The sequence below is a fragment of the Prinia subflava genome, chromosome 2 (genome assembly GCF_021018805.1).
Source record: "Prinia subflava isolate CZ2003 ecotype Zambia chromosome 2, Cam_Psub_1.2, whole genome shotgun sequence".
NCBI classification, from domain to species: Eukaryota; Metazoa; Chordata; class Aves; order Passeriformes; family Cisticolidae; genus Prinia; species Prinia subflava.
In genome coordinates this window covers 41,340,801-41,368,116 of record NC_086248.1, presented here as the reverse complement: position 1 = coordinate 41,368,116, position 27,316 = coordinate 41,340,801, and the positions used below count along the sequence as shown (strand labels likewise).

General features: G+C 36.0%; 1 protein-coding gene across 1 annotated transcript in view; it reads left to right on the top strand.

Moving 5' to 3' along the window:
• The window catches only part of ASCC3 (activating signal cointegrator 1 complex subunit 3), a 263,876-nt gene that overhangs the window by 217,214 nt on the left and 19,346 nt on the right, over nt 1-27,316 (top strand). Inside the window, exons 35-37 of the mRNA XM_063389711.1 lie at nt 4,075-4,186; nt 4,447-4,581; nt 22,660-22,884. Coding sequence (XP_063245781.1) covers nt 4,075-4,186; nt 4,447-4,581; nt 22,660-22,884 — 472 coding nt within the window. The remainder of the gene's footprint in view (nt 1-4,074; nt 4,187-4,446; nt 4,582-22,659; nt 22,885-27,316) is intronic.

Here is a 27,316-nt window from a genome sequence, read left to right as displayed (position 1 = left end):
GCTGTTTTATGCATTTGTTTCAAAAGACCTACTGACTAGCAAGTTTCTTCTTTAATATTTTTGGCTGACTCTTGCCACCGATTTTCATTATGTGTGTCACTATTGCCACCGCATAATCTGAACATAAAAAACATGGTGCTGTAACAAATGACTCCACAGCATTGACAGTTATAGCAGGACCATTTCAAGGCTGATGAAAAATTTCCCAGAGAGAACTCAGGTCAGGTTTACATAAGCTAAACAGGAAATGATTGCCATCATTCACATTAAATCCTAAATGTTTTGTGTAACTTCATCTGCATTTTATGTTCCTGCACGTCTTTCTGTCTCTCTCAGCTGATGAAATTCCACACTTCCTTAGATTAGAGAAATAAGTTCATGTTTCACAGTGTGTTGTTCTTGCTAAGCTCTACAAGGTTTTGGGATTTAAAATATGTTATTTAATAGACAATAAAAAAGTTCCTTCAGCTTTTGATTGTTTAAATTTTACATACTTTGTAAATTTTTATGATATCTAGGGGTTTGTTACTGCTTTTTCCCTACGGACTCCTAATGGAAGTTAGCCTGTCTAGCCCATGTGCTAGACGCTGTTAGGATAAAACTGCCTTTGACTTTCACACCTCTCAGGGGACGAGTAATTGTTGTGTTCAAACAGCCTGTAATTGTGATCCCGCTGGCTTTCTCAGTACGCTTCTGGCTATTAGAATCATTAAACAACTCAGCACCTGTTAACAGCATTGTAAATATTCAACCCTGCTTGTGTGCAGGTTGAGTCCAATATAGGAGAAGGCTTACAGAGCCCAGCCTCATAAATTAGAGCTTCTGACAAGTCAATTATTGTGAAACTGGGCTTCACTGTGAAATAAATGAAATGGTGTGCTGATAAAAAGGTAGGTTGTCTGTTTATAGCAAAGGGGAACTAATGACTAGATGATTCAATGCAGTGAGCATGAATCTGCATTGTTTTTATTCTTTATCTGTAATTAAATGGTTAGGCAATATTGCTTCATAGAGGAACTTACGCATCAGGCAGTTTTTAGACTTGGAACATGCCAACATGCAGAATTCAACTTGCATTTATTCCTGAGCATTGAAATCTAATGTCATGATACCTCTGTTTTCACTAATGATTTTAACATAGTCTTTCAAGATGAATGGCTTTGATTTTTATTGGGGGCAAATCTGCTGAATGACCAAGGAGCCCCTGTGGGTGTGCTCAAAATTATATCTGCCTCATTACAGACAGTAGTTAAAACATACTGGTACCACTTCACTCAAGATTACAAACCATTTAAGATTTTTCTTTACATTGTTTTATTTCCACTAGGCAGCTACATATTTACTCCTTTGACAACAAATTACAAAGAAGCAGCAAATTTAAAATTCACAAAAAAATTTAAAAGATATTATAAATTCCTTTTTGATGATAACTTCAGTTAACTGCAGTGAAATACTGCAAATTAGGCAGAGCACCAGAGCACAAACCTGTTTGAATTGGTGTCTTAAATTACAGTCTCAGCAATCAAAGAATATCACTGTACTGTCCATATTGCTTTTTTTTGTTTGTTTTTTCAGTATTCATCATGAATGTTATGGTACTGCAATTAAAGGTGCTGAAATTATATGGTGGAAGTCTGAATACTGTGACTACAAAGTGCCTTAATTATAAGCATTTCAGAAGCATTCTATTCAATTTAGAGAGAAATAATAATGAATCATTAGTGGTTTAGGTGTATAAAATAGAAAATTTTTTCACCTTCTTAAACAACTTATTTAGCTAATTTCTTCAATTATTTTCACAAGGTAAACAAAATTCGACAAAGTAATTTCTGCTAATAATCAGAAAATAAATGTGATTGGTGATGACAGGCAGATAAAATGGGCAGATAGAAATGTTGACCATTTTGTATTATTGCTATATAACTTAATTTAAAAGGACACTCATGAAAGTTAGTTTGCATCCAAAACACTATTAGAGTAATTTTTCAACAAATGAGTTTTCTTTGCGTGAGGCTGGTAATATATGGCTGGCTACTACATAAAACATTTTAGTCAGTACAGATATTTCTGTTAGCATGGTTTGGTTTTGGACAGTAGGTGTGTTTCAGGTATTTCAGATCATCTCAGCATGAACCCATATAAAATGTCACAGAGTTGAATACTCCACTGCCATGTATCTGTGCTTTGTTATTGTCTCATGTAGCTGGCTGATATCAGAACACATTTTTTAAATCTTTTTTTTATGGTAGTACAGGTTTACTCCAACTTTACCAATTGTAAGTGAACATTCAAAGCTTCAGATAATTAATCCCATCATTTGGAATTAATAGCAAGAGGAAAATATCTGTACATTGCAATACTACTATTTGGCATTCAGGCTTTTTCAGTTATGCTACTGCTATTTAAAGAGATGTGTGGTAAAAAAAATTGTTTAAGAAAATAATTCAAATCAAATTCTTTAAATTAAGCAGTTATATAAGGATGTTTGTCACTTATAAAATTTAATTCCATCCTTTGAAATTTGGAAACAGCAGCATTACCATAAATGATACAGAGTTTAACTCTGAGAATGGGATTCATCTGCCCAAATATACCATCCACAACTGAACTGGTTGTCTAAAGTTCTCTTTTTTTAATCAGTGAATTCATTTCACCTCATCCTGAATCAGATATTTAAAATACTTCAGGTGAATAGCATTTAGCAAGAGCACATTTCTTTCCAGTGGCAGTGAAAGTTTAAAAAAACTAACTTAGGTGCAGCAGTAACTTCATGAAATTGGCTAAAATTAATCTCAGCACACTCTTTTGCAGCCTGTTGTTCACCTGCACAAAATGGCATTGGAAGAACCTACTCTAGATTACAGTGGGGTTATTTCAAATGGGAATGCTGGTACATCATAACAGCAATAAATTTTTGTAAAGCAAGGCAGGTAGAACAAAGGAGCATCTTTCATCATTGCACAATCTCAGTAGTCTATTTCTGCCTCAGTATTTGACAGAATTAAATTAACAAGGACAACCTTTTTTACTCTGGTTTTTAACAATTCAGCAAATCATCAGATTTTATTCTGCTTTGAAATTACATGGTTTAATTACTCTGCTTAAATTCAAAATTTTAAACCTTTTGAAGCATGCTCAGTTTTTCTTTATTATTAATTGAACTTAATTTTACTTTCTGATCTGGTGCTCTTGTTGAATCTAGGGACACAAGTTTTTACTGCATCTTTATCTGGAAGAAAAGTTCTCGCTAAAATTACGTTGGTTTATATGAGTAAAATCTTACAATACACCTCAAGCTTTACAGTTAAGGAGTGCCATCTTCAGTCACTGTGTCTTTTTATATGCTAACATTAAAAGAAGGTATATTTTCACCCATTTTATAAACATTTTTCCTTCATACAGAGAACTAAGCCATTGTGCTAATATAGTTTACCTAGACATTTTGTCTGACAGTGAACATGTGAAGTAACCACATAAACAAATAGCCCATTCCTTTTTTTAGCAATTCTAACTTTGAGAATAAAATGTCACAGAAATATAGCAAAACCCACCAACACTTGTATTGGGATAAGTTTACTTTTTCAAGAGATGTCACTATATGCCTAGTTTTACTTTCAGGGTTGCAGGATGTAAAGACAGTTGCCCTCCCGGGTGGATGTTCGTCCTTTGTCTTGAAGTTAAAATATTGTTACTTGTGTTAGCATCACTTGTGCATTTTCACACTTATCAGGAAAGTTTCACACTTATCAAGAAAATTTTCCTGTGAAAGCAGGAAAATTTTCCCACTAACAAAATAGAGCCAGTCCAGTTCTGTTTGTATCAACCTTTCTGTTAGTAGATGGACAAATTGCCATCTTTCCATATGTACCATATGCTGGTTACTCCCACAAAGCATTTAGGAATCATGGATTCCTGTTAATCTTTATAATGATTTATTATTTGTTTAATGTGGATATTTGCTGTTCCATGTGTATATTGTAGAAGCCTTGTAAGTTTTCCTAGAAGATGTTGTTGTTAAAAATCTTCAGAGTGTAAAAAATATTCATGTAATGCATCTGCTCTCATTTTATCTAGTTACTATAACTTGGATGATGTGAGCCATGACACAATGAATAAGTACCTCTCAAGCCTTGTTGAGAAATCCCTGTTTGATTTGGAAGGCTCCTACTGTATTGAAGTTGGGGAGGTAAGACTAATCTGTGCCTTACAAGATTCAGTAAGATACACACTCCTAGAAGCTGTGATCAGGAAGATCCATACTCCTTGATGTGAGATGTCAGAGTTTGTGTGTGGAGCTCCTTGAGTGACTTACGTTGAAAACTGTTGTGGCTAAATTGTTTTTGGTGTTCTCTCTTTAAAGTAGTGTGAACATGTTTCACAGTTATGTAGGAACAGGTTATACTGAACCACTTGGGAGCTCTGTGTGTTTGATTCTTCTTCTAACAGGACAACCGCAGCATTGAACCCCTGACGTACGGCCGGATTGCCTCCTATTACTATTTGAAGCATCCAACCATTGGGATGTTCAAGGATCAGTTGAAACCTGAAAACAGTATTGAAGAATTGCTCTTAATTCTGACAGTAAGTGCTGATATTTCTTTAAAATACAATTTTTTTACTCTTAAAAACACAAGTATATGAAAAAAATGCACAATATTTAAAAACAGCCATTCTCCCCTGATCTCTAATTTAATGTTTTAACTGATGTGAGAAATACAGCTGAATCATTTTTGATGTTTCAAGTGTTTCACCTTGTCAGTACATCAAAATTACTTTATACTGCTTTCTCCTCTTACATCCCTTTATAATTTGCAGGATCTATACAAACCTGATATTTATCTTTTCTAAGTTGAGTGTATCACTGAGACACCACAGAAATGACTGCTTGCACTAAATCTCTAGCAGGACCACCACTGTGTCCTGGGGCAATCTGGAAGATACAGCAGCGTTAAGAAGTAGGGGAAACATATGGAAAACACCTCTTTCCTAAAATGTCTGCTTTTCCTTTTGCCAGCCACCTCCCAGTCCTTGAGGTCATAACCTGAAGTGACAGCATCTCCCACAGTTATTCTAGAGACTGTTTAACAGGGAAGTGCAGTACAAGGCCAAAGAGACCATGTATGATGTGCTGTGTTACATTCTCACCAGAAAAGAACCAGGGTTTACTCCATTTTCCTTTTTAAGTACTTACCTAGTTATAACTACAGATTTTCCTGTTTCACCATGGTGTAACTCTACTTGTACAAATATATTTCAAAGCAAGAAGTGCCTGAATATTATCCAGGAAAACTTATTGCTACCCCTATACAATTATAGTCTCTGTATCATGAAATACATTATACAAGTGGCCCAAATTCAATAATATTCTGATTTCTAAGTGTTAGCTTCAAAATTTAAAGTCTCATCTTACAGTATGTATGTATCTTACTTTTGTATTCATTATTATTTCAGCATGCTGCTAAAACTTCTCTGAGGAGAAATACAAGGAGAAAAGTTAAAGTAGTGCTATTCAGCAGTTTGCAAACTGAACAAAACCTGATCAGCATTTTATGACACTAAGAAAACCACTTTTCTAGTACAGAGACTTTTCTTCCTGATAAATTTAAAGCACCTGCTGCAAGCATTCAGAGTGTTGCAGCTCAGAAATAAAGGCCACAATAATGTTCTGTAATGGAAACTGTTACACAGCCTAAATAGGGCGATGGCTATCGCTGACCCTGCAGTATCTGTTGGTCTGCTGTCAGAAAACATTGCAATTACACGAAATGGAATTCAGTGTATTTGGGTGAATTCAAAATGGTAATTATCCACAATACCTAGATATACTGTATTTAAAATAACTGAAATTTTAAGAAGAAATGCCCACATGTGAACAGAAGTTAAATAACACAATGCTGAGTATTCAAGAAGAATGCTTTACTCCAGTTGCTGGCTCTTTAAAATGTCCTCTTTAGTGAAAATTTTCTGTGCCTAGAAGTGTCAGGATTTTTTTTCAGACAAATTTGTCTAAGGAAAGTTTGAGAATATTAGCAGAGATGGCATTTCTTAACACTGCCTTAGCTGATGAGCAGGACATGGAAGAGGAATGATGGAAGAAGAACCTAGTACTGCCTGTTTGAATTTGCCTATTTGAACTGTGTGCATTCATGAATTCCAAAAGTAACCGGCAAATGTTTCTATTGTAGATGAAACTTAGGACCCTGATGTTGGGTAGAGATTGTAAAATTTTAAGTTCATTAATCTTGCTTTAATTTTTTATAATTTTTCTTTTCCTGATAATACTGTTTTGTAAGTGATCCATTTACAATCTCAAGAGGACTGAGACTAAAAATAAAGTTGCTTAGGGGTCAAAATGTGCCACATGTATCAGTTTTAAAGATGAAAAGGATTTACAAGTGCTGAATGCCATTAGAGCTGACAGTTCTTGCTTACTTTTTATGTGGATGTTGATTCTCATAATTACTAGTGGAACTACTATTCTGTCTTGTTGGAGGTGTAAAATGAAAGGTTTTTTTCAGTCTGATGTAGTGTTGAAAAGAAGTGCCATTTCAACAGTTATTGCCAAGGATTTTTTTCCCCCTAAACACTGCACATTAATGAGTTTTATAATTACAGCAGTTGCTTCACACCTCTATTGTTAACCAATGACATTACATCTGCCTCATTCCACTGTTGCCCTCCTCCTTCTTATTGAAGCATTTAGCAGTTTTGGCAATAGGGAATTACATGGCATGGGGTAAGTAGTCTAATTAGGTATAAGTGAAAATCCTAAGGGAAAAGGATGTTTAAAAAGTAATTTGAAGAATCTCTTAATGATGCTGAAACTGAAAGCTGTAGCTATAGTACAAAAAGGTCTGTTACCATTACAGAAATAATTATAATTGTGATTATTCTGCTGATCACTCAGTTGTAAAGTTTCAAATTTGGCACTGTGTTTTGTAAGAATAACCATCCAAGCATTTCTCATGCAGTTGCAGGATTTTGTACATGTAGCACTTATTATTTGTTGTAGTTTTACCTAAGCTTCAAACCTTTAGATGTTTACAAGTTTATGATGTAAATAATGAAGGCAAACATGAACAATTTAAAGAAAGAAAATCCTGATTTTGATTTTTCAAATGGGATATATATGCCAAATCTATAAGTAACTTGGAGAGGAGCAAAAGTTTGTTAAAAACAAAATGTGGAATAAAGCACAATTTTGTTCAAGAATTCAGAAATTTATGATTGTATTAAGGGGGTTAAATCTGACTTTGAGTAAGAGATTTGAGTTTCAGATTGATATTTTTGCATGCTGAATGGAAATGTTCAAAATTCAGGACTGATCACCAGTGAATTATCAAGGAATCTTTACAGCTCACATGAAAAAGTAGTTGTGAGTCATCCAGTTTCTAGTGAATCTCTCGAAAAAGTCACATAATAGCAAGATTTGTTTTCACTTAGTGGAAGGCCACTCATAGTCTTCTCCAGTACCTGTTCTTTTCTCCATTTCTATTTTACCTTTTCATTTTGATCATCTGCCAGCATTTTACAAGATGGAATGATTTTTTTTTTCCCCAGTCCGGACTAGGGGTTGAGTATTCATAACATGAACAGGAGCATGGCACATTGGAGCAGCCCAATAGTCATGCTGGAAATATACAGGAATATATGATTTGAATAGGTGGGTGAAAATCCCCTTGAGGTTTCCCTGCTTCTCTCAGTAAATGTGTACCTGAGATGTTTGAGCTGTCTTGGGTTTGCAGTTAGCAGGTGGAACTTCACATTCAGTTATTTTTGTCACTGGCCTGTACTAGTAGACTGGTAAATTTTTTCTGAGAGAAAATGTTTGATGTTTTTCCATAGAGCTTTCTTTAAACCTTTCCTAACCATGCTCAGCCAGTAGTAATCCAAATGAGCTTAATCACTGTTGAGTTATGGTGCTTCTTGCATTAAGTGTTATTGATGAGAAAGTGTTCATGAATTATTACTGACAGGCTGGATTCCCCTGAGGTGCCTAAAGACTGTTTCCTCTAATTCTGATAGTTAGGTGCAGAGATTAAAAAAGAGGTCTAGGTAAAAAACAATGATAGATACTTTAAGGTAATTCTTGTCTTTTTCTACACAAATGTTTTTAAAATCAAATAGTGATTTGTTGTACCTTGAGGAAAGAAAGTCTGTCTTTCTTACTGATCAGGGCTGTGACACTTAGTTCCACTAGTTTCCATGATTGTTGGTGATTTTTAACTTATCTTGTTATCTGGTTAATATTCCTATTTACAGAGCAAGAAATTTGTCATACCTGTCCATACCAGACAGTGAAGGGGAGAACATCATTCCCATCTTTCATCTCTTGTTTTATCTCCATGTTGTCCCTGATTTCTTTTTTTTTAAGTTCTGCTTACAAAAGAGAACTGGTTGGTTTTCATGTGCCTACTGCTGTCTTTCATGTAAACTGTTTATAAGAGAGAGGGTTGGTTTCTTAGAAAAGGGAGCTTAGAGAGAGAGAACATGGTATTTTTGTTATGGTGGGGCATACATATCTGTCTTTCTGTGATACAAACATGGTCACAGAAGTTTGGTATCCACATGCCTCTATGTTCCCTGTATTTCTTTCTGAAAATTGATATGATGACACTGGTTTGTATCAGAGTAAGCAATTTGGAACTCAGCAGAAAATCTGTCGTTGTCGGAGTCACAGACTTGGAAGGTAGAAGGAGGAGGTTCATGAAACAGGCACTCTCCATTCAAGATACATAAACAGCAAATGACTAGAGTTATCAATGCCTTATCTGCCTTTCATTACCTGGTAGGTATTTGTACTGTGAGAACCTAGATAACTCAATTAACCTGTAGCTTTATTTCCTCTTCATCATTGTTGGCAATCCCTGTTCCATCAAAGAAATATGCAATTCTTTGTGAGTATTTACGCTCTCAGTCTGAAATAATTTTATTTCTGTATGGGTATTCTGTTGCTGATTTGGTGTCCCATGAAGGGGCCAGAAAGATTTTTGACTCAGTGGTAAACCACCTTTTCAACAGGTCTCCAGTTAAACACCAGGGAAGGAAGAATTAATGCCTTACAAAAATACTGTCAAAAAAGAAGCTAATGTGATCTGTTTCATTTAATATTTTCCCTGCAAGCTGTGGCAGAAACATTGCTTTTAGGAATTTTTAAGATATTGTATAAGAGTGGATCTCTGTTCTTTAGTCATTTCAGAAAAAAATCATATCACTGTTCCTAAGTCAGTACGTGTTTACAATTAGTGTAAAATTACATTTGCACTTAATTTAGAAGAAAATGAAGGTGCTACTGTGATTTTCTTCTAGGCATAAAAGCACAGCAAAACTATATTCATTGTTTTTCTTTTTGAATATGGCATTTCAGTGTCAAGAGGAGAAATATTCTATAATGTAAAATTTATATCACATAGAAACAATTTATTAGATGCCAGCCTTTAAAGAACTTCCATGTCCGATTTCACATCTGTGGTACACTCTCAACAATATGAACATCAGTGCTGTGGCCTCAGCCATTATTCATATTTTAGTAATAGAAGAAATATTTTTGTATATTTTTAACAGAAGAAAACTGTTACCTCTTGCAAATAAATCTTTTCTTTACAATAAATCTGTACCAAGGACTGTTCAATGCATAAATGTCATCCTAAACACAGGCATTTTACTGGATAATTTATGTAATTTTTGTATAGTCCATATTCTCTAGATTTTAACATATTAAAACATTTGTGCATCTAGATGATTGAAGTTCCTGCTTGAATCATCTAGATGGTATCACAGTGTGTTTAATAGTTTAAATTTGAATATTATATTGGGGTTCCTGAAAATAAAATACTACAGTGCATTTCAATAGCATCCAAAATTCTTCATCTATACCCAGTATATTCAAAAATACCTTGTACTTAGCAGAAAAAGTACTCAAATGGATACTCACATGTATAATTAGTCTTGATTTTTCTCTAGTCCCAGTAGATGGAGCAGTTTTTAATGTTGCTGTAGTACTTAAATTCAGTAATTTTTTTCTAACATCATGACATAACTGTTTCCTGGTCTTCTTTTTCCACATGATTGTTTGAGTTTTAGTTTGAAGGGATAATATGCTGGCTGCCTTTCCAAGAAGGCACAGTCCATTAGTAAATCAAGGTAACAGTGTCCACCAGTGACAGCTAACTCAACATGGCATAAGTCTTCCATTTTTATGGCATCAATAAGAAAGAATTACAGTCAAAACTAGAAAATACAAATCCTTTTCATCTCCAGTATACATGAATTTCTAATCTCCAATTTAAAGGTCTCCTGTTTTCCACAGCCAGTCTTCTTATTTAATTTCTATCATTGTATGCCAGATAAAAAAAAGAAGAAAACAAAAGGACAAACCTGACTGAATCAATACTCACAAAGGCTAAATTAAAACCTATTTTAAAGTTGTAGCTAAACATTTCTGACAAACATTTGCCACGATGAAGGCCATAAAACAAGAACTGTTATCTTGGATATAATCTGAGGGGGGATAGGGGTTTTTTTTAATTAATTTTGATTGCAGTGCAACATTCAAGGGAAAAGCTTTTGAAAGTGTATATAGCTGTGGTGGTAGAAAGCCTCAGGCTGTATCCCCATTTCAAACACCTGCTTTCGTAACCATTTCTGTCAGAAAAAATGAGGAAATAAATTCCTCTAAAAGGATGCAGTTACAGTAGCGAAACTATAACTTTGTATAACTCCATGTATACCAGTGGAAAGTATTCTGAGAGCCAGGTAGACAGAAGTACTGTCCTGGTTTGGTACTTGCAAAGGTGAACACTGGCTGCCATCTGTGGCAAATCAGTGCCCATGGTAGAAGCAAGTTCAGTGATAGCAAGCTTGGTTTAGCTGACTGCTCAAAGCTGCATGCAGTTCAACCATGGACCACTTGTTTGTTTGTCTATTTTAGCACAAACACCTTTTACTTATCCCTTAGAATATCCCTTAGTTAGAACTGTAGCCACCGTCATGCAAGATTTCAAAATATGCATAGTTGTGTGCATGCAGCTTGGCAAAGTTTTCATACAGGAAATTAAATGGCTTTTTTCAGCAGTCATGTCACATGACTGCATATTTGAAAATATACAGTATATTTGTTGAAATAATGTTTGTGTTTGTTGAAACACAACCGAAGTTCTCAACAGCATCTCTATTATGGTAAAGCTGAATGTTTTATAAGCTGTAAGGCTGTTTCGATAAATGGCTGTGTGTTCTCATGTCCCAAATGCTCCAGCAGGAAGTCTTACAAGCTCAGTTTGTCTTTAGCAAGTCAGTTCAAGTTCTACCTGCTTTATTCCTCCCAGTTTGTAGTTGAAGCAGGATAAGCAAATTTAGGGCTTCAGCACCCTGCAGATCTTTTGTCTTCACTGCCTTCTAGACAATGCCTTTGCCTTTGATAGATTTATACAATTGTACTATAAGTTATAACAGTTAGTCATATTGATGACTTTGTTTTCATAGAATACAGCTCAGTTAGTGACACCAACTGGGCTATACAGACTGCTGTTTAAAGGCACAAAAATACTCTTCTCTGTCAGCATAGAAGGTATTGCTTGTAAAACTGTTAAGACATGGGATGACATTGGAGCTTGTTCTCTGATTGGAACAGAAACTTCAGGATAAGGATTGGTTTGGCTGAAATGGTTACATCATACAAGATTAATAGCTAGCATATATTGTTCCTTTAGCATAGTAGTTAAATAAAAAGAAGAGCATAAGAGGATTACTGATCAGTCATTAATGAAGTATCTGACACTTGTATTTTCCTATTTGCATTTAGATTCTTTCTTTGTCTCATTTTCTTTTTTTTTTTCTTGATGTGGGCCTGTCTAGCTTCAGAAATTGAATTTTACTTTAAATGTTGATGATATATATTATCAGAGATGAACTTTTAAGAAATCAGCCTCTCCTACTCAGAAATATTTAAGAAATAGGCCTCTCCCATTGACTAATATTTACAGGATTTTTTATTTCACAGCTACTAAGGTATGCTACCTGTAATGTTAGAAGAAGTTGCAGAGTTATTTCTGCTACCAAAAGCATTTGAGAGGATTTGCTATTTAGCTTTTGAAAAAAAAAATTGAAAGCATTTGAAAAAAAAATGTACATATATTTGGAAATTTCTTGTACAATAGGAAGGTTCCTTTTAGAGAACAAGCAGCTGCACATTTTCCTCACCTCTGCAATTTAATAAATGTAAGCCAGGCAGCAAGCAAATTATTGGAATTGATGTATGGGAAAACTGTCAAAGTATGGACTTTTATGAGTACTTTTTTCTGCAGTAATGCTCAAGTTCAGCTTTCCTTAATTTATTAAGAGGCCACTGTCCTCTTTCCATGGAAGAGTCAGATCAGACATCACCAATTTGATTGGGTTACCCACATTCCAATTCCCATTTCCACTGCCTTTCCTTTCTGTCTTCCAGTTGAAAAGAGTAGCAAACCAGCAGAGATTACCCAAACTACTTGTTTTCAGAAAAAGGAAATATCTCAGGTCTATTCCTCTCACCTTATGGGGTGAGAAAATGGCTAAAATTCCTCTCACAACAGACCTCTTAAATGTTTCTCCTGGCAGGATGTCACCATGTTTGCTTGCAAAATGGGTGCATACATGTCTCTTGACAAAAGATTTTTAGGTACAACTGGTGCCTACAGTATTAGGAAATTTTATCTTAAACATATTATATAATTGTGTTTTGTAGGTTAAAGAGTTTTATTTCAACTGGTTTATCATTTGCTTAAGGCAACAAGTAAACAATGTGAGGTGTAGATAAAAGATAATTTTTTCTTTTGGATATGATTGTCTTAATACTATATTCAGTCATATAAGATGCTAATTTTTAATACTTCTTTAGCTATAAGAATGCATGTTTGCTTTCTCTTGATTCACACAGAACAGATGGATGCTTGACTGCCTGCTAATCCACAGCTGGAATGGTTTCAGCGGTTTCCACGTTGCTGGGTTAGAGTGGCTTTTCTAGTGGACTGAGAGGGCAGCAAGAGAGGGATATCATTATTCATCAGTATCCCAGTGGGATCGCTGCCAGCAGAGATTAATTTTTTCTGTTATGCTTGTAAAACAAGCTCAGGTGGAGTCTCTAATCCTCGGGGCACGGGTGGCAGATCAAGGAAGATGCTACAAAGCTAGTTAATTTTCAGATTCTAGGGGAAACAGAAGCTCTGTTAGATGTATAAATACATGATTGCAAATTTAAGTAGCTCAAATCCAAATGGGATCTTCCTAGACATCTGGTCCTGAAAATCTCTGTTTTCTTTGTCTTTTAAAAGAAGTTCTTAAAACTTTATGCCAGAGGCAAAATATCTTCAACTCTCTTAATCATCAGTTATCATTCTTTTTTTTTTTTTTTTAATACAGATCTTACGGTGCATTTTAGATAAATGTCTTTATTTACATGTAGGCAAGACATGGTACATGTCTGTGTAGGAACACTGAGTTTACAGTGTTCTCACAAATTTGTGTGCAGTGGCCATCACCAAGAAAAATTACCACTTGCCATCAGAAAAGTGTTAGGTTTGCCTTAGTAATGTATGGTATATCCTATTCTGGTAATGGCATATCCTGTTAAAGTCCATTGCAGTACAAGGGCATTTTTCCTGTTTTATTCTTGTATCAGACCTGTTGTCATTTGTAACAAAAATGTTGCTAGAACTCAAATCATCAAGCATACCAAAACACTCACAAGTTGTCTATTTGTATAATAAACTTCACATATTTTTCCTTTACTGACTTTTGTTTCCTCAATAATTGCCCTTCTTTCTTACCCTTGTAATTGCCAGTTTCTTCCATCTGTGTATTTCCTTGTAGCTCTTGAGTTGTAAAAGCATTGGGTTAGATTTTCAGGCAATGTTAATCCACATAGTTCCACTGAAATGAATGGAGATGTGCCAGTTTTTATCAGCAGGGAACTACCCTTATTGAAATTTGCTTGCAACAGCTGTCATTTCCTCTTAGAGTTGTGTTTTTTTATTATTATACTAAACTATATTCATTTAAAAGTGCTCAGAGTGAGACCAGTAGCATTGACTTGCTGCAAAGACATTGTGCATGTAGGCACCTTCCAAGTTTCCCATATATTTTCTGCCAGTTTGTATTGTTACTCAGTTGTTCTGGGCTTGAGCCTCACTTGAACACAGGCTGATACTCATATCCCCACGTGATGACAGGTATTCACTCCTGGGAACTTCTTATTCCCTTTTGTCTGTGGTCACATAGTAGTCTAGATCCGGAATTTAATCCAGTACAAAAATGCAGCAGTGTGCATTTGTGGCTCCCCACTAGGGGACCTGCCACAGGTCAGCAGATTTGAAATCTGGTTTTCAGCACACAGAGCTTTTACAGCTTGCCATTAACATATACAGTACGTGGGGGCCCCATTTCACATAAAGAATTAGTAGCGCTTACTCCTATCTCCATGCAGAGTGGCATTAACTTAATCAGAGATCTGTTAACTTCTTCCCTGGGTCTGGGCTCTGCACTGAAAGATCCCAATGGAGGATCAAAGCCAAAGAGGGAAAATGACTGATTGCTTTCCCAGGGAAAGCTGTGTGCCAGGATTTGCTGTTCCAGTTTTTAATGCTGTCATCATCACAGTCAGTCGTTGGGCCAGCTGATTCAGCCAAGCTCAATTTCAAAACATGGACAGACGTCCAAATGGAACTGAAGTAGAATTCTCTTGACAATGAGACTTTTGAATGTATACTCAGAGAGATTCTCCCAGTTTTGTGTGAGCAGATTACTTGGGTTCATGCACTGAAAAGCTTTTCTGTAGTACTGCAATACAATTAGTTTCAGTACAGCCAGAACCAGTCCATTTTAAATCTTTTCTATAATATGACTTGAGATTACAGGGAAAGTAAGCTGTGGGTCACTGCCCCATCTAGGTTTTAAGATTAAAAAATTGAGCAATGATAAGACATTCAAAATGTGCAGGTTTGACGCATTCTCATGAGAAGTAATTAGTAAAGTCAGACATTTTGGAGAGGCAAAACTCTAATATACCATTTACAGCAATAAAATGTAGTAATTCTCTCACATTATGAAAATTCACTTTATAAATGGGATTTGTACCATTCCATTTATATTTATTTGCTGTGGTCAAAGCATCTTATTCTAGGTGAATAACATGTATTCAGTACCAGATGTTTGCTCTTATTTTTGTACTAATTTAGTCTTCTTTTGCAATTATTTTTTCATAAACTGTGCAAGTATTACAGAGATACTTATAAGCAATAATTTAACTTAAAAACCTAAGAGCAAACTGAAGCCACATCTGTGAAAGTTGAACAGGCTTAATACTATGAAAGTACCTATACATTCAGGGAAAATTTATTTTTAGAACTGGTTTTATTAGGACTGGCCAGAAAAAGTAGCACTGAATTATGAGTGTGATCATAACCTTTATGAAATATGGAATGTGAGAGGTGGGACTTAAAATCATGAATTCATTCCTTGTTGATATGTTCTAGTAAAGTACATAACTTAAATGGGAAAATTTCTGGAAATAGAATGGTTCTATAACTATATTTCTTAACATTTAGGAAGACAATTCCAGTGATTGTATTATGTGTTACTGTATCTTCCCCTACACTGAAACTCAGTTTCTCTAACATGCTTAGGAAACTAGGGGGAAAAAAAAAAGGAAAATCAACTTTCCAGTTGGTATAGAAGTTCTAAGAACTTCTTTCCCCTGTCAAATCATTGTTACTGTATAATAATCCTCCCCCTCCTGTATGCTAGCATGCTTGCATATTCTTTTATCAATTCCATGCTGTGGCAGAGGTCTGTAATTTAACTTTGCAGTTTAGATGTTCCCAGATCTGCCAGGTCACTCTCTGCTACTGGTAGCTAATATTGCTGACCTCCTATTGCTCCGTGAGCAGTGGCAAAGGTCCTTCAGACTCCTGACCCCTGGTCATCAGGAATGTCATCAGTAGTTTGTAGTTTGGATGTTTTAAGTAAGAGGTGAACTTGTGAAATCTAAACCCTTTAGGGTGTTTTTAAGTGATCACTCAACTGTTTCATTGCCCTAGGTTGAGTTTTTTATGATGTCTGTAATTGTAAAATTTGTGGTGTTTATCATACGCAGCTATTTAAAAGCAAAAATCAAGCACTTGTGTATTTAAAGTTGAAAGTATGAGAATACAATTAATATATTGCATATTAAAATAATAATATATAAATTAATAATTAATTTCTCTGATCACCAACATGAGAATTAAGAATTGTAAGGACTTTTAACTTGTGTGCTCTTATAAAGTATGTTTATGAGTCCCGTGGTGGAAATGGGCCCATTTTAAATCCTGAACGATAGTTACAAATTAATGTTTAAAAAATAATAGATTTGCATAATTACATGTTGATGGGTTTTACAGCTTTCTCTCTTCAACTTCTCGTGTCCAGCTGGAAATTTCCAGTGTTTGCTCTGTGAGTCTTAAATCTAGAGACAGAGCCCAGGGTAGCCCAGCCTCACTGTTTTGCTCTTACCCAGTTAATTGGGTTAATGTTACACTTTGAATTCATACTTCTTTTTTTAAATATATATCTACTATCTCTAAAAGTGCATTAAACCCTAATTAGATAAAAAATAAAAAGAAGTTTCTATCTGTTTTAGAAGATACTGAGCAGATCTTTTTCCTTGGACAATGCTCTCCATCATATGCATCTGTTTCCCTCCTTTTCCAGAGAATGAAGAGTGGTCTGATGAGGTGTAAAAAAAGTCACTGGAGCATTTTCCTATAAGCTAAGCTGGAGTGGAGGGTTGGAGCAGAGAGAGTCTCCAGTGAGGGTCCCTGGTGCCCGAGAGGGACCTCCTTTCCCACAGCCGGGGACAGCTGCTGCCTGGAGGCTGTGGCTCTGCCTGCTCTGTGCTCTGTGGCTCGGGGCTGGCACAGGGCTCTGCTTTCCTCCCTGGCAGCCACCATCCCTGGACAGGAAGGCGTGGGAAGGCCCCGAGGGGAAGGAGCTGCACTGCAGGGCTGGCTCTGACATGCTGGATGCAGTCTGATGGCACTGCCGCATACACGTGCAGTTGATGGGGAGATGTTGTACAGCATATGAGGACAAGGAGTTTATTTGCAAACATGGTGTCTGTGATGAATGGCAGCATCATGGAGCAAATATATTTTCATCTTGAGTGAAAAGAGTTGTTGTCTTCTTTAGGACCATGTTACCCGTTTTTTTAAGATCTCTACAAAGCCTTAGGCTCCTCTGTGGTCTAGCAGAGCCTGCCAGCCTGCCCTGAAAATCTGGAGCATTTCTTCTGCAAAGTTTGTCTTAAAAGTTTATTTTTACATGGGTAAAAGAGAGGGAGCTGGCAGAAATTATTTTTTTTTTTCCCTTTTGGTCTATAATATGAATTTTGAAAACACATGTCATGTTTGTTCTTAAAACTTATAACTAGTAACATATGTTTGTAAGTGTCTTTTAATTGGAATATTGTCATAGACCTTTTATATCTAAGAGTAAAGAAAACACCCAAGCATTTGGAAGTTTAAATTATGTCTCATAAATCTGAGACCAAAATGCAACATTTAGAGGCTACCAATAAATTCCTTAAAATAGAAGTTTATAATGGAATCACTAACAAATATAAAATTTTCAGAGCGGTACTAGCAAGTACTTCTTCAGTTCTGTTTCTCAATCTACATTACGTTTTGGTATGAGCTGAAAAAACACTTCTAAGTTAGGTTTGGTTTGGGGTTTTTTAGGTTTTTTCCCTCTTTTTTAAAGCACGTTTCCTCACTTTTATTAGTTTTCTGAATATAAGCTTGATTATCTTCTAGCTACTTGTCAGTATACATCTGTGTAAATGTAATGTCTTTTCTTAGAAATCAAACTCACACTTGAAAATGTGACAAAAAAATATACCTTAGGTGTGTTGGTTAATTTAAATAATGTTCATAACATACACTTGTGCCATTCCTTTGTCACATAATATGGGCTTTTTCTCTTGGGAAAATCATGGGCAAAGGAAGATAGCTTGGGACCTTAAGTTAACCAATTTTTAAAATTTTCTTTATGATATAGGTAATGGGATCAAATGAGATTTCTGTCAGCACATGAGTGGAGAGATACATATATATATAATTAGAAATTATTCCAAATGATTTTAAGTACAGGAGCTCAAATATCCTCAAAGAAAAATTTAGAATTTGTGACTATTAGTCAGATCTTACCTAGCTACTCACAAACTATCAGTCCTTGTTATTTCTCTGTTTTGACCATGTTTCTTTTCTCTATCCTATATTAGGGGTAAGTAGGTATCACCTAAATCAGGACAAGTACAGGTTGCTTCAGATTTTGTATTCCAGCTGCTTTCTATACAGCGTGGCACAGTGTGGCAGGTGTGGATTCTGCACTAGAGTACTCTGTACACTTTGTACAATGGAAAAAGAAAAAAGCCAGTTATATAATAATATTACTGTTGAGCTTATATTCACCTATCCAGTTTTCCAAAGCTCAAAATATGCTGTTTTCACTTGGGAAAATAGGTTGGATATTGGTAAACCATTGTACTCCTGGTAGCAGAGAACTAAAATTCGTAATGCATCATTAGTATTAATTGCAGAACAGCTGTAAAAATCCACCCACATTTATTTATTGTAGCTTCTTCATTCTATTCACAATGTATGATTTTTGCAGTCCTTCACTATGTACTTAGACTATTAGAAAAGCTCATGTAATTTAAATCAAGTTTCAGGTAAGGAGAATAGAATTAATGTACTAGTTAAAAATGATCTTCATCTTTTCTCCTTTTTTATGTTAGTATTTAATTTTAGTACTAGTCTGCTGCAAGATTTTTTTATACTTTAGTTTAAAAACTGTTTCTTTTTATAGCAAAATGTTCTAAGAATGCTTTTCCCTTGTTTCTTTCGACATCAGAAACTTGAAAGAGAGCAAAATATGTTGCAAGTTTATTAAACCTGAAAATATGGTGTGATTGGATTCACAGTATCTATATAAAGGAAAGGAATATATAGTGAATTCTAAGGCAGTTTCAGTAACATTGCTAAAGAAAAGACTACTGGTTCAACTCTGGAATGTAAGAAACTATTTTTGGTTTGGTTTAGACCCTCATTGTTACAAATTAATCAACTGCTCTTTAAAGTCTAGAACTCATTAACTTCATAAGTTTTACTGTTCCCATGACTGAACTTAACTTAAAATATTCAATCACCTTGATTCCATTTCTCTCTGTGGTCCACCTTCTCTCTGTAGAGAGAGTATCCTCTTCTCTCCTGTAGAGAAAGTGGCAAGATGTATTTACTCCGAATTTAAAATATTTTAGGAGATCTAAATGTGGCATAAGCTTATAGTCCAGCTCTCACTATAAATCAGTCATTTCAGCCACTTGCACTTTCTGTGGGTAAAAAGAAAATCTTGGGGAAGTTTAACCCTATGGACTCTGCGGAGCACAGTAGTCACTATGTTGGATACCTTATTTAAGTTTTAATCTGGTCTGACTCCTCAGATGTCTGATAGTACCACAAAACTGCAAAAGATATATTTTAAAATAGTATGAGTTGTTTCCTTTTAGGACTATTCTAACAGTTCAAATAAATGGTGATGGTAAGCTGCATATTTGGAGCATGATGTTGTAGACAGGATTTTAAGATGATTCTGTGGCTGCTGTTATGCAGGAAGCAGAATTCAATTACCAGAATAGCCCTTTGGCCTTGTAAAATGTAACTGTCGGGTTTATGCAGGTCTGTGTGTGACATTTCTCACTGGCAGTGCAAGTTACTGTCGCCTATATGACCACCCTGTATCGCATGCAGGTTGAAATGTAAGTCTGAGATGACTCCTACACCCTTGAAATGATGCAGCAGTCTCTAATGCCCAAAAGGAGACATTATTGGGAAAGTCCATCACAGAAATGTAGGAGAGAGAGACGTGACAGGACTACCAAATGCACAGTTGCAGAACCTGTAGCTAAAATTCCTGGTTATCTCGTGGCATACACCAAGTTATGCTTAACTGTGTAGGTGCTTGCAAACCTATTATTTGTACATGGGCTGCAACAGCTCTGATTTAAGAGGAGAGAAAGAGAAAAATGCACAGCAGTGCTTTGTGGTTTAACTATGAAGCTTGTATTAAGTTTCTTGACATTAGAATGGAGATTAATGATTGATACGTAGTCTGATCTGTTTCCTCACCCATGGAAGTAAGAACGGTGTTCAGATATGATGTGCTAAAACAATATATATTATATATCGTGTGGAATAGTTGAAGCTACAGCCTTTACAGAACAGATTGAGATTTGCAATGAAAAGGAAAACTAAAATGAAAAAATACTGAGTGAACAGCAGGGCCCATTTGAGGTGATTACAAAGGATGTTTCTTTATTCTGTCTTTTCTTATGCAACCTGAAAACAGTAGCAGGGGGTTACAAGCAGAGTTCATCACAAAGTTGTCAATCACTGTCATTTAACGTTTTGCGATGGAAGATGTCTTTATTCAAGGACAGCTGGGCAAATCAGAGAAACAGATTTGCAGTTAGTAGTCTGTCCAGCCTACACTAAGCAAACAAGAACAGGGCAGACATACCGGCCTCTCACATAAAAATATAATGGACTCTGCTGACCCTGGTGCCCTCCATTCAGCTTCATTCTCAGTTGTATAAAAGCTTCACTACCCATTCTCAATTTCCTTTAATTACCTACATGATGCAGATAAGAAAATGAACCTCACTTACTTACAGTCAATGATCACAAACAGGAAATTAAGTAGGCAAGTTGTTTAAAATAAGAGGAGTGTTTTGGATGTAAATAAAACATGTTCTGGGGAAGAATTAGGGAAAATGCATTTTCAGGGGTACCAGTTGGTCTGGACTGACTCGGCTGATCCTCCTTTTTTCTGCTACTTTAAACTGCAAAGCAAAACTAAGTAAAAAAAAAATCTCCTTGGTAAATATTCCTTAAAATATCTTTGAAGGAGAAGCCAGTTAAATAAAAAGAGTGAAGCAAACATGCAGCCTTCTATAGGGCTTAAAAAGATTGTGACCTTAGGTTCAGAGAATAAATGACCACAGTTTTCACAAGAGATCTAGCAGAGACATCCAGGATTAAGCAGCAGTTGTCTTTATTCAGTCTTCCCTTCTAATCTGCAGTTGAGATATGAAATAAATTAATGACATTCTGATTTTCTTTCCAAACCTTAAATTGTCTGATGGTTACCATTCCTTTTACACCACAGTTTAGACATAATTTCTTTGCACCATTAAAGAAAATAGAAAATCTTGTCCAGTCAGTTTTCAAGGAGGTAAAAAACAGCTATCTAACTGCCTTTAGGAATTGTCAGAAAAGGTTCTATGTCTTGGGATATTAATGAGGGGATATGGTTCTTTGTAAGTAATTAGGTAGTTCGATTAGGTGTTCTAAAATTGCCATTTTTCGTTACCTCACTCTTCACTGGTTACTGTTGTGAAAATTTCATTAATATGGATTTGCAGGCAGTCTGACCAAATTGAAGACTAAAATGCAAAATATTGAATCTGTAGTTTAAGAGGAATATAAAACCTTGAACACTTTAATTTAATGGTCTCTGCTAAGCCTGTAGTTTCGGAGACATTGCCCTTCAGGCTCCTCAAACGACTTTTTATTTTATGACAAAAGAAATACACTCTCTTAAATTACAGATAGAAAAGATAGCACATTTTATAAAACTTACTTGCAAGTTTTATAATTTAGAAAGATCGTTCTCACTCCAAATGATATGCACACACGTACAAGAGGATTTTGTGAAGGGGAAAATTCCCAATTAAGTCACCAAACTGACTCTTTAGCCTAAATTACATTTCTTAGGATGCTTCTGTTGAACTTTTTTTTCAAAGACAGTGGATTTCCAAGCAGGAGCATTTGCATCTCTGCCTGGGATACCAAAACAGTTGTACTTGCTCCTCTCAGCCACTGTGATGTTGCTACTTAAAACTGCATTTAGATTACGTGTTGGTGGCAGCTCCTTTTTGCAACAGTGAGAAAGTTCTTACATATTCGTTTTGGCATAAATAGCATTAGTCCCACTCTGAAATTCAGAGAATGTTTTCACCACCTCCTTAAAAGTTTGCACTTTGTTTTGATCACTCATCATCAGTTGCTTAGACACTGACTGCTCAAAATAATGACAAAATATTTGAAAAGAGCTGCATCAGAGCTATTTCAAAGCTACTTGGTTTTGAATGCCAAGAGAAAAACTTAAAACCTGAAAACTGAAGATATGAGGGTTTGATTTCTTTATAGCTAACCTTTACAATGTTTTTATGAGTCAATGAGGGTAGGATACCTGTGGGTCATATTCCACTACTGAATCCATCCAATGAATATATTTACTTCATTGCATTTATTTTCCTCTTCTCTAATGTTAGTATCAGCTCTGTGGAAGAAAAAAAAAGTTTAAAATCTGTAAGTGTGTCAGTATTTGAGAATATTACATTAGTTATTGTTTTCCCATGTGTGATTTTGATAAATAAGTACAATTTCTAAACATTTAACTGCTGCTATTTTTGTGTTGAAATCTAACTGTAGTAAATCAAATGCATATACTTTTAATGCCTCAATAAGCAGTAATAGTTATTTTGAAGTTAATTACAATGATTAATTATTTTTTAATTTTTTTTTTAAGAATGCTGACGAGTACACAGATCTGCCTGTGAGACATAATGAAGATCAGATGAACAGTGAACTGGCCAAACACCTTCCAATTGAAGTCAATCCCCATTCATTTGACAGTTCACACACAAAAACACACCTCTTGCTGCAAGCCCACTTCAGTCATGCCATGCTGCCTTGTCCAGATTATGCAACTGATACAAAGACGGTGCTGGACCAAGCAATCAGAATATGCCAGGTATCGTGATGCATTTCAGTATATATTGCTGGTTTATTGTTTATTGTTACAGTGTTATCATATTTTGAATATAGAAGAATCTGAAGATTTCTTGCAATCTTGTGGAGAGCTGGTAACACATGATACTAGAACACCTTGTTTAGGGAGGAATTGGATGCCCATAATGGTTCCCATTTTACAAAACTGGAGGTAAACAAACTTAAAGACAGTGTTGCTCTGACTGGAGGCACCTATTGCCATGTAATGACCTCTGCTTTCTTTGCAACAGCTTTCTATCTCTGTGTTGTGGCATGTTGTATGAGAACCATTCTGGCACGGCTGTGGTCCCTGCAGATTGTTACACTGATGCCCAAGAACCTGTCTCCCCTGGATGCTTCTACTTTTCTAGCACCCAAAAGAAGCACTGTAGTCACTCCCAAGCACACATATAGCATGTTTTGAAATCTGATTCAGGGTGAGATGCAGAGGTTTTGCCTAAGGTCCTCTAGCTAGTGTAAAGATAGATCTTCTATGTCCCAATTATCACAGAGTCAAAGAGCACGTTTTTAAATTCATTCAGAGCAGATTTTAAACTCACCCTGAAGACTTGAGAATTTTTACAGTTGTACTGCAGTTGCAGCCCACAGAAACTAAACCGACCACGGAGAGTACTGGTAACAAGCAATCACAAGCACAGCTGCCACCTCAGAGGAATTTTAAAGCAGCGATTGGAGTTTGGGATAGAGTGCTGCCACATCTGAAAAGCTCAGTTACAGTTACAGCAGGAAAGGTGAGCGCTAGCTGTCACAGGAAACAACCGACCCTCTGAGTCTCCTGGGAAGAATTCTCTCTGGCAGTTTGCACAAGGACTCATTCACAGGTTCTTGAAGATCAGGCAGCCTTCAACAAACTACTCTTATCTTTCTGAGTTCAATATCTGTAAAATAGAGCCAGTACTTCTTTCTTCCTACAGTTTTTGTTTGCTCAAATGTTAATATCCTCAGTGATCTGTTTGTCAACTATCAGACAGAAGCTTTACTCTTGTTTGAAGCCTGTTGGCAGCATGGTAACTGCAAACATCATTGTGTCAAGCCTGGCAGTTTGTAAAACTGCACTATGAGAAACCATTAATCAGTGCTCTAACAGAGAAAATACTGTGTGCAATTCAGTCCAGCAATTTGGATAAGGCTCAACCTTACACTAATAAAAACAAGCTTAAAATACTAATATCAAATGAAGCAAAACTAAAATTAGGGAATGTAAGAAGCAAATAACACCAGATGTTATTGCTACACAGTCCTAATCTTGGCAACCAGCAGTAATGTTAGTCTGTTTCAAATATTTCAAATCAATAAAATCATGGTGCTGAAAGTGTAGAAACAGATATGCCATATATTCAGTTATTAACAGAGTAAAGCACCACTTGCTCAGGTGAGAAAATTCACCTTTGTTTCAAAGAAATCACATGCCTAAAGTGCATTTAGATGTTTGTGGCGTAAGCATTAGGGAGTTAATAACATATTTGGGGAAAATATAAATTAAATATTATTTTCAGTAATTATTTTGTTCTGTTTTGCTAAGAAATGTATTTTCTTAATCCTGCTACTGCATCATATGTATTTCAGAAACAATAATCACTTAGAAAAAAAAATTCCAAAATATTCAACAGTTCCTTTAAACTGAAGTAGAGTTTGGAAAAATACCATTCCATACTATGCCTTGGCACTCCAACCTTCAGGGAACAACTACGTAATGTTATATATACACGCATCTTAAAAAAAAGAAATAAAAGAAAAAAAATGCAAGCACTTTTGTATTTTAAGGTTGGCACATGGTTTACATCTCTCGGGAGATTATTGGTTCCATCTTATTAGTCACGCTTTCCAAACGGAGGTTAAAGTTCCCAGAATCTAAGCAATGGACAGGGTTACACTTTCAATACTGGTTGTTACCTTTTTCCTTAGCACTGACCTGCTGGTGAACTCAGGGTCAGCAGAGGTACAAGAAAAGATGTTAGTTATGAGAAAAGGAACTGAAGCATGGAAGGATCCACTGATGAACAGATTCAGCGGGTGTTGTTCTCTGTGTGTGTGAACACACGCTCGCGCATCGTCAAACGTTAAATACAGCAGTGAGGCAGGAATTAGGGTTTGAGTTGTTCTGAATTTTTGTTTATTTACTTACAAATTATTTTAGTGTTGAGATTGTACGGCTAATCTTCATCTTGTGACCTGAACATAAACAGTTATTTTTGCTGGTGGGTACATGAATAACAGACTTTTCATATCAGCATTACTTTTCTGTTACAAGAAAAGAAAGATCTTTGGAAGAGCTTTATAGGTGGGGATACAGCAGGCCTTTATCCCCAGGTCCTGTGCAGTGCAGGTTTGCCATCTCTAGCCATGGTATGTAAGCAAGTCCCTTTCCATCACAGACTATTAAACTTCTCCAGTCTTCTGTGGTGTCTTTCACCTAAATCAGCCTTCCCTCCCATGGCTCCTTTCCCATGCCACGTCTCATTCTTCCTTCCATTCCTCCAATGTCTTCTAGGTTTTTAATTCCTTAGATGTCTTAAAATTTTTGGTTCTGTGTAAGAATTCTCTTGTTTATACTTACAATGAAATATTGAAGTCATTAGGATTTCCCAGGATTTGAGGAGTTATGGTGCTGGCTTAATAGGGGAATGTAATTTTTAGCATAAAAAAGAAAGGAAGAAATATATTCTGTTACAGTTTTCCTATGGTTAGCATTTGTTAGATATAGGTGGAATTCATTATAGCAAGTTAAAATTTAATATTTATATACCCAGGATGAAATGCAGAATCTTTTCCTTTTACTGCAGAAATATGAGGAATAGCAGCGTATAACCTTTTGGAATGTGAATGCCTATCTGCTCCCACTCCCATCTCTGTAATGAATGGCCACTGAGGCATTGGCTAGGCTGAAGGAACGCCCCTGCTCTACACTGAAAACCTCAAGTTAAAATCTAGTTTGTTATCAGTGACAGGCTCTCACAGATAAAGCACAGAAGGTTCCCATGGCTCAATAAAACTGCCACAACTTCCTGTGTGACCTTGGCCAACTCATTTAATTTTTATTTGCCTCAGATATCTCTAGTACAGTTACAATAGACAATATATTCTCTTCAAGCCTAGCACTCTCTGTTATTTTTACTGAGAAAAGCTAGAGGTGTCATTAAGATGGTGCTGACCACTCCAGTAGCTTCTCAAAATCAAGCATTTCTCCATTTCTTTCAGGAGAATGAACATTAAATAATAAAAATTCTAATTAAACTATTTTTAACATTTTAATAAAATATAATTATTATTGTAAGGACAATACTCCACCTTTTTTTCCTATCTTATTTAAGAATACATGAAACTAAATCTAATCTCTTTTTCTGCTTCCTTTGTCAAGCCTTATATTTTGTGACTGTGTATTCAGCGATCAGTTCTTATTCTGCTGTTCTGAGACTATTGCCTATATTTGCATTAATTGAAATGGGTAATTGAGGCAGTAATACCATCACTCTTAGATTCAGCAGGGCAGTCTCTTCTCAGAAATAATGTGACAGTTGCTGGCTTTACATTGGAATTGGCCACGAGCCTCCACTTGTAGTATAATCGTTGATAAAATATTTTAAAATTGCCAGGAGTAGAACTGCCATGGAGCTCAGCCCTAACCTTTGAGAAGTGTTTACCTATGGATGTGTTAAACACATCTCAGTAGGGTAGCTGGGCACTGAGAGAAGATGGACATAAAAACAGATTCCAAACTGAGAAGAAAGACTACTCTTCATGGAAAACGTGCCTATCCCTGTAATAAGTAGTGCTATCACTGATGCCCTGTCTTTCCCCATCATGTTGCTCCTTTGGAGAATCTAATTTTGACAGGAAAGAAGAATACTCTTTGAGTTAACCACTGTGTTTCCTCAGCTAGATGGTGATGTGTGTAATACTGCTTTAGCCATTCCAAAACAGTTGTTTTGGTCAATTAAACTGTAACTTTTACTATAGTTCTTACGAGAATCATCTTCGTGGTACATGTTCAGAGTTGTGAAATATTGCCCAGATACGCTGCCCAATTCAGCTAAGAGGTGGCTTATGTTCTAAATACTTACTCTCTATACAGACTATGCCAGGTGGGTGGTGGTGGCTCTTCAGAAGGAGCAGTAGTACACAAAAGTACTTCTGGCCATGCAAAGGCAAAGGAGCTCATCTTGCCATTTTGGGACTCAAGGAAAGAGAAGGTGCTTCGGCTCTGCACTTCTCATCCTCCCCAAATCTCCTCAGTTCATAACAGCCACTAAAACTATTGATTAGGACAGCCATGTCCCATGGATCTTTTGTTTTTCTGCTTATGAGGAAGTGGAGAAAATTTTTAAGGTCCTAAGAGTGGTTTGAGCGCACATATTGCTTGTTGGTAGTGCAGGTGTGCCGACTGCTTGCTGGCA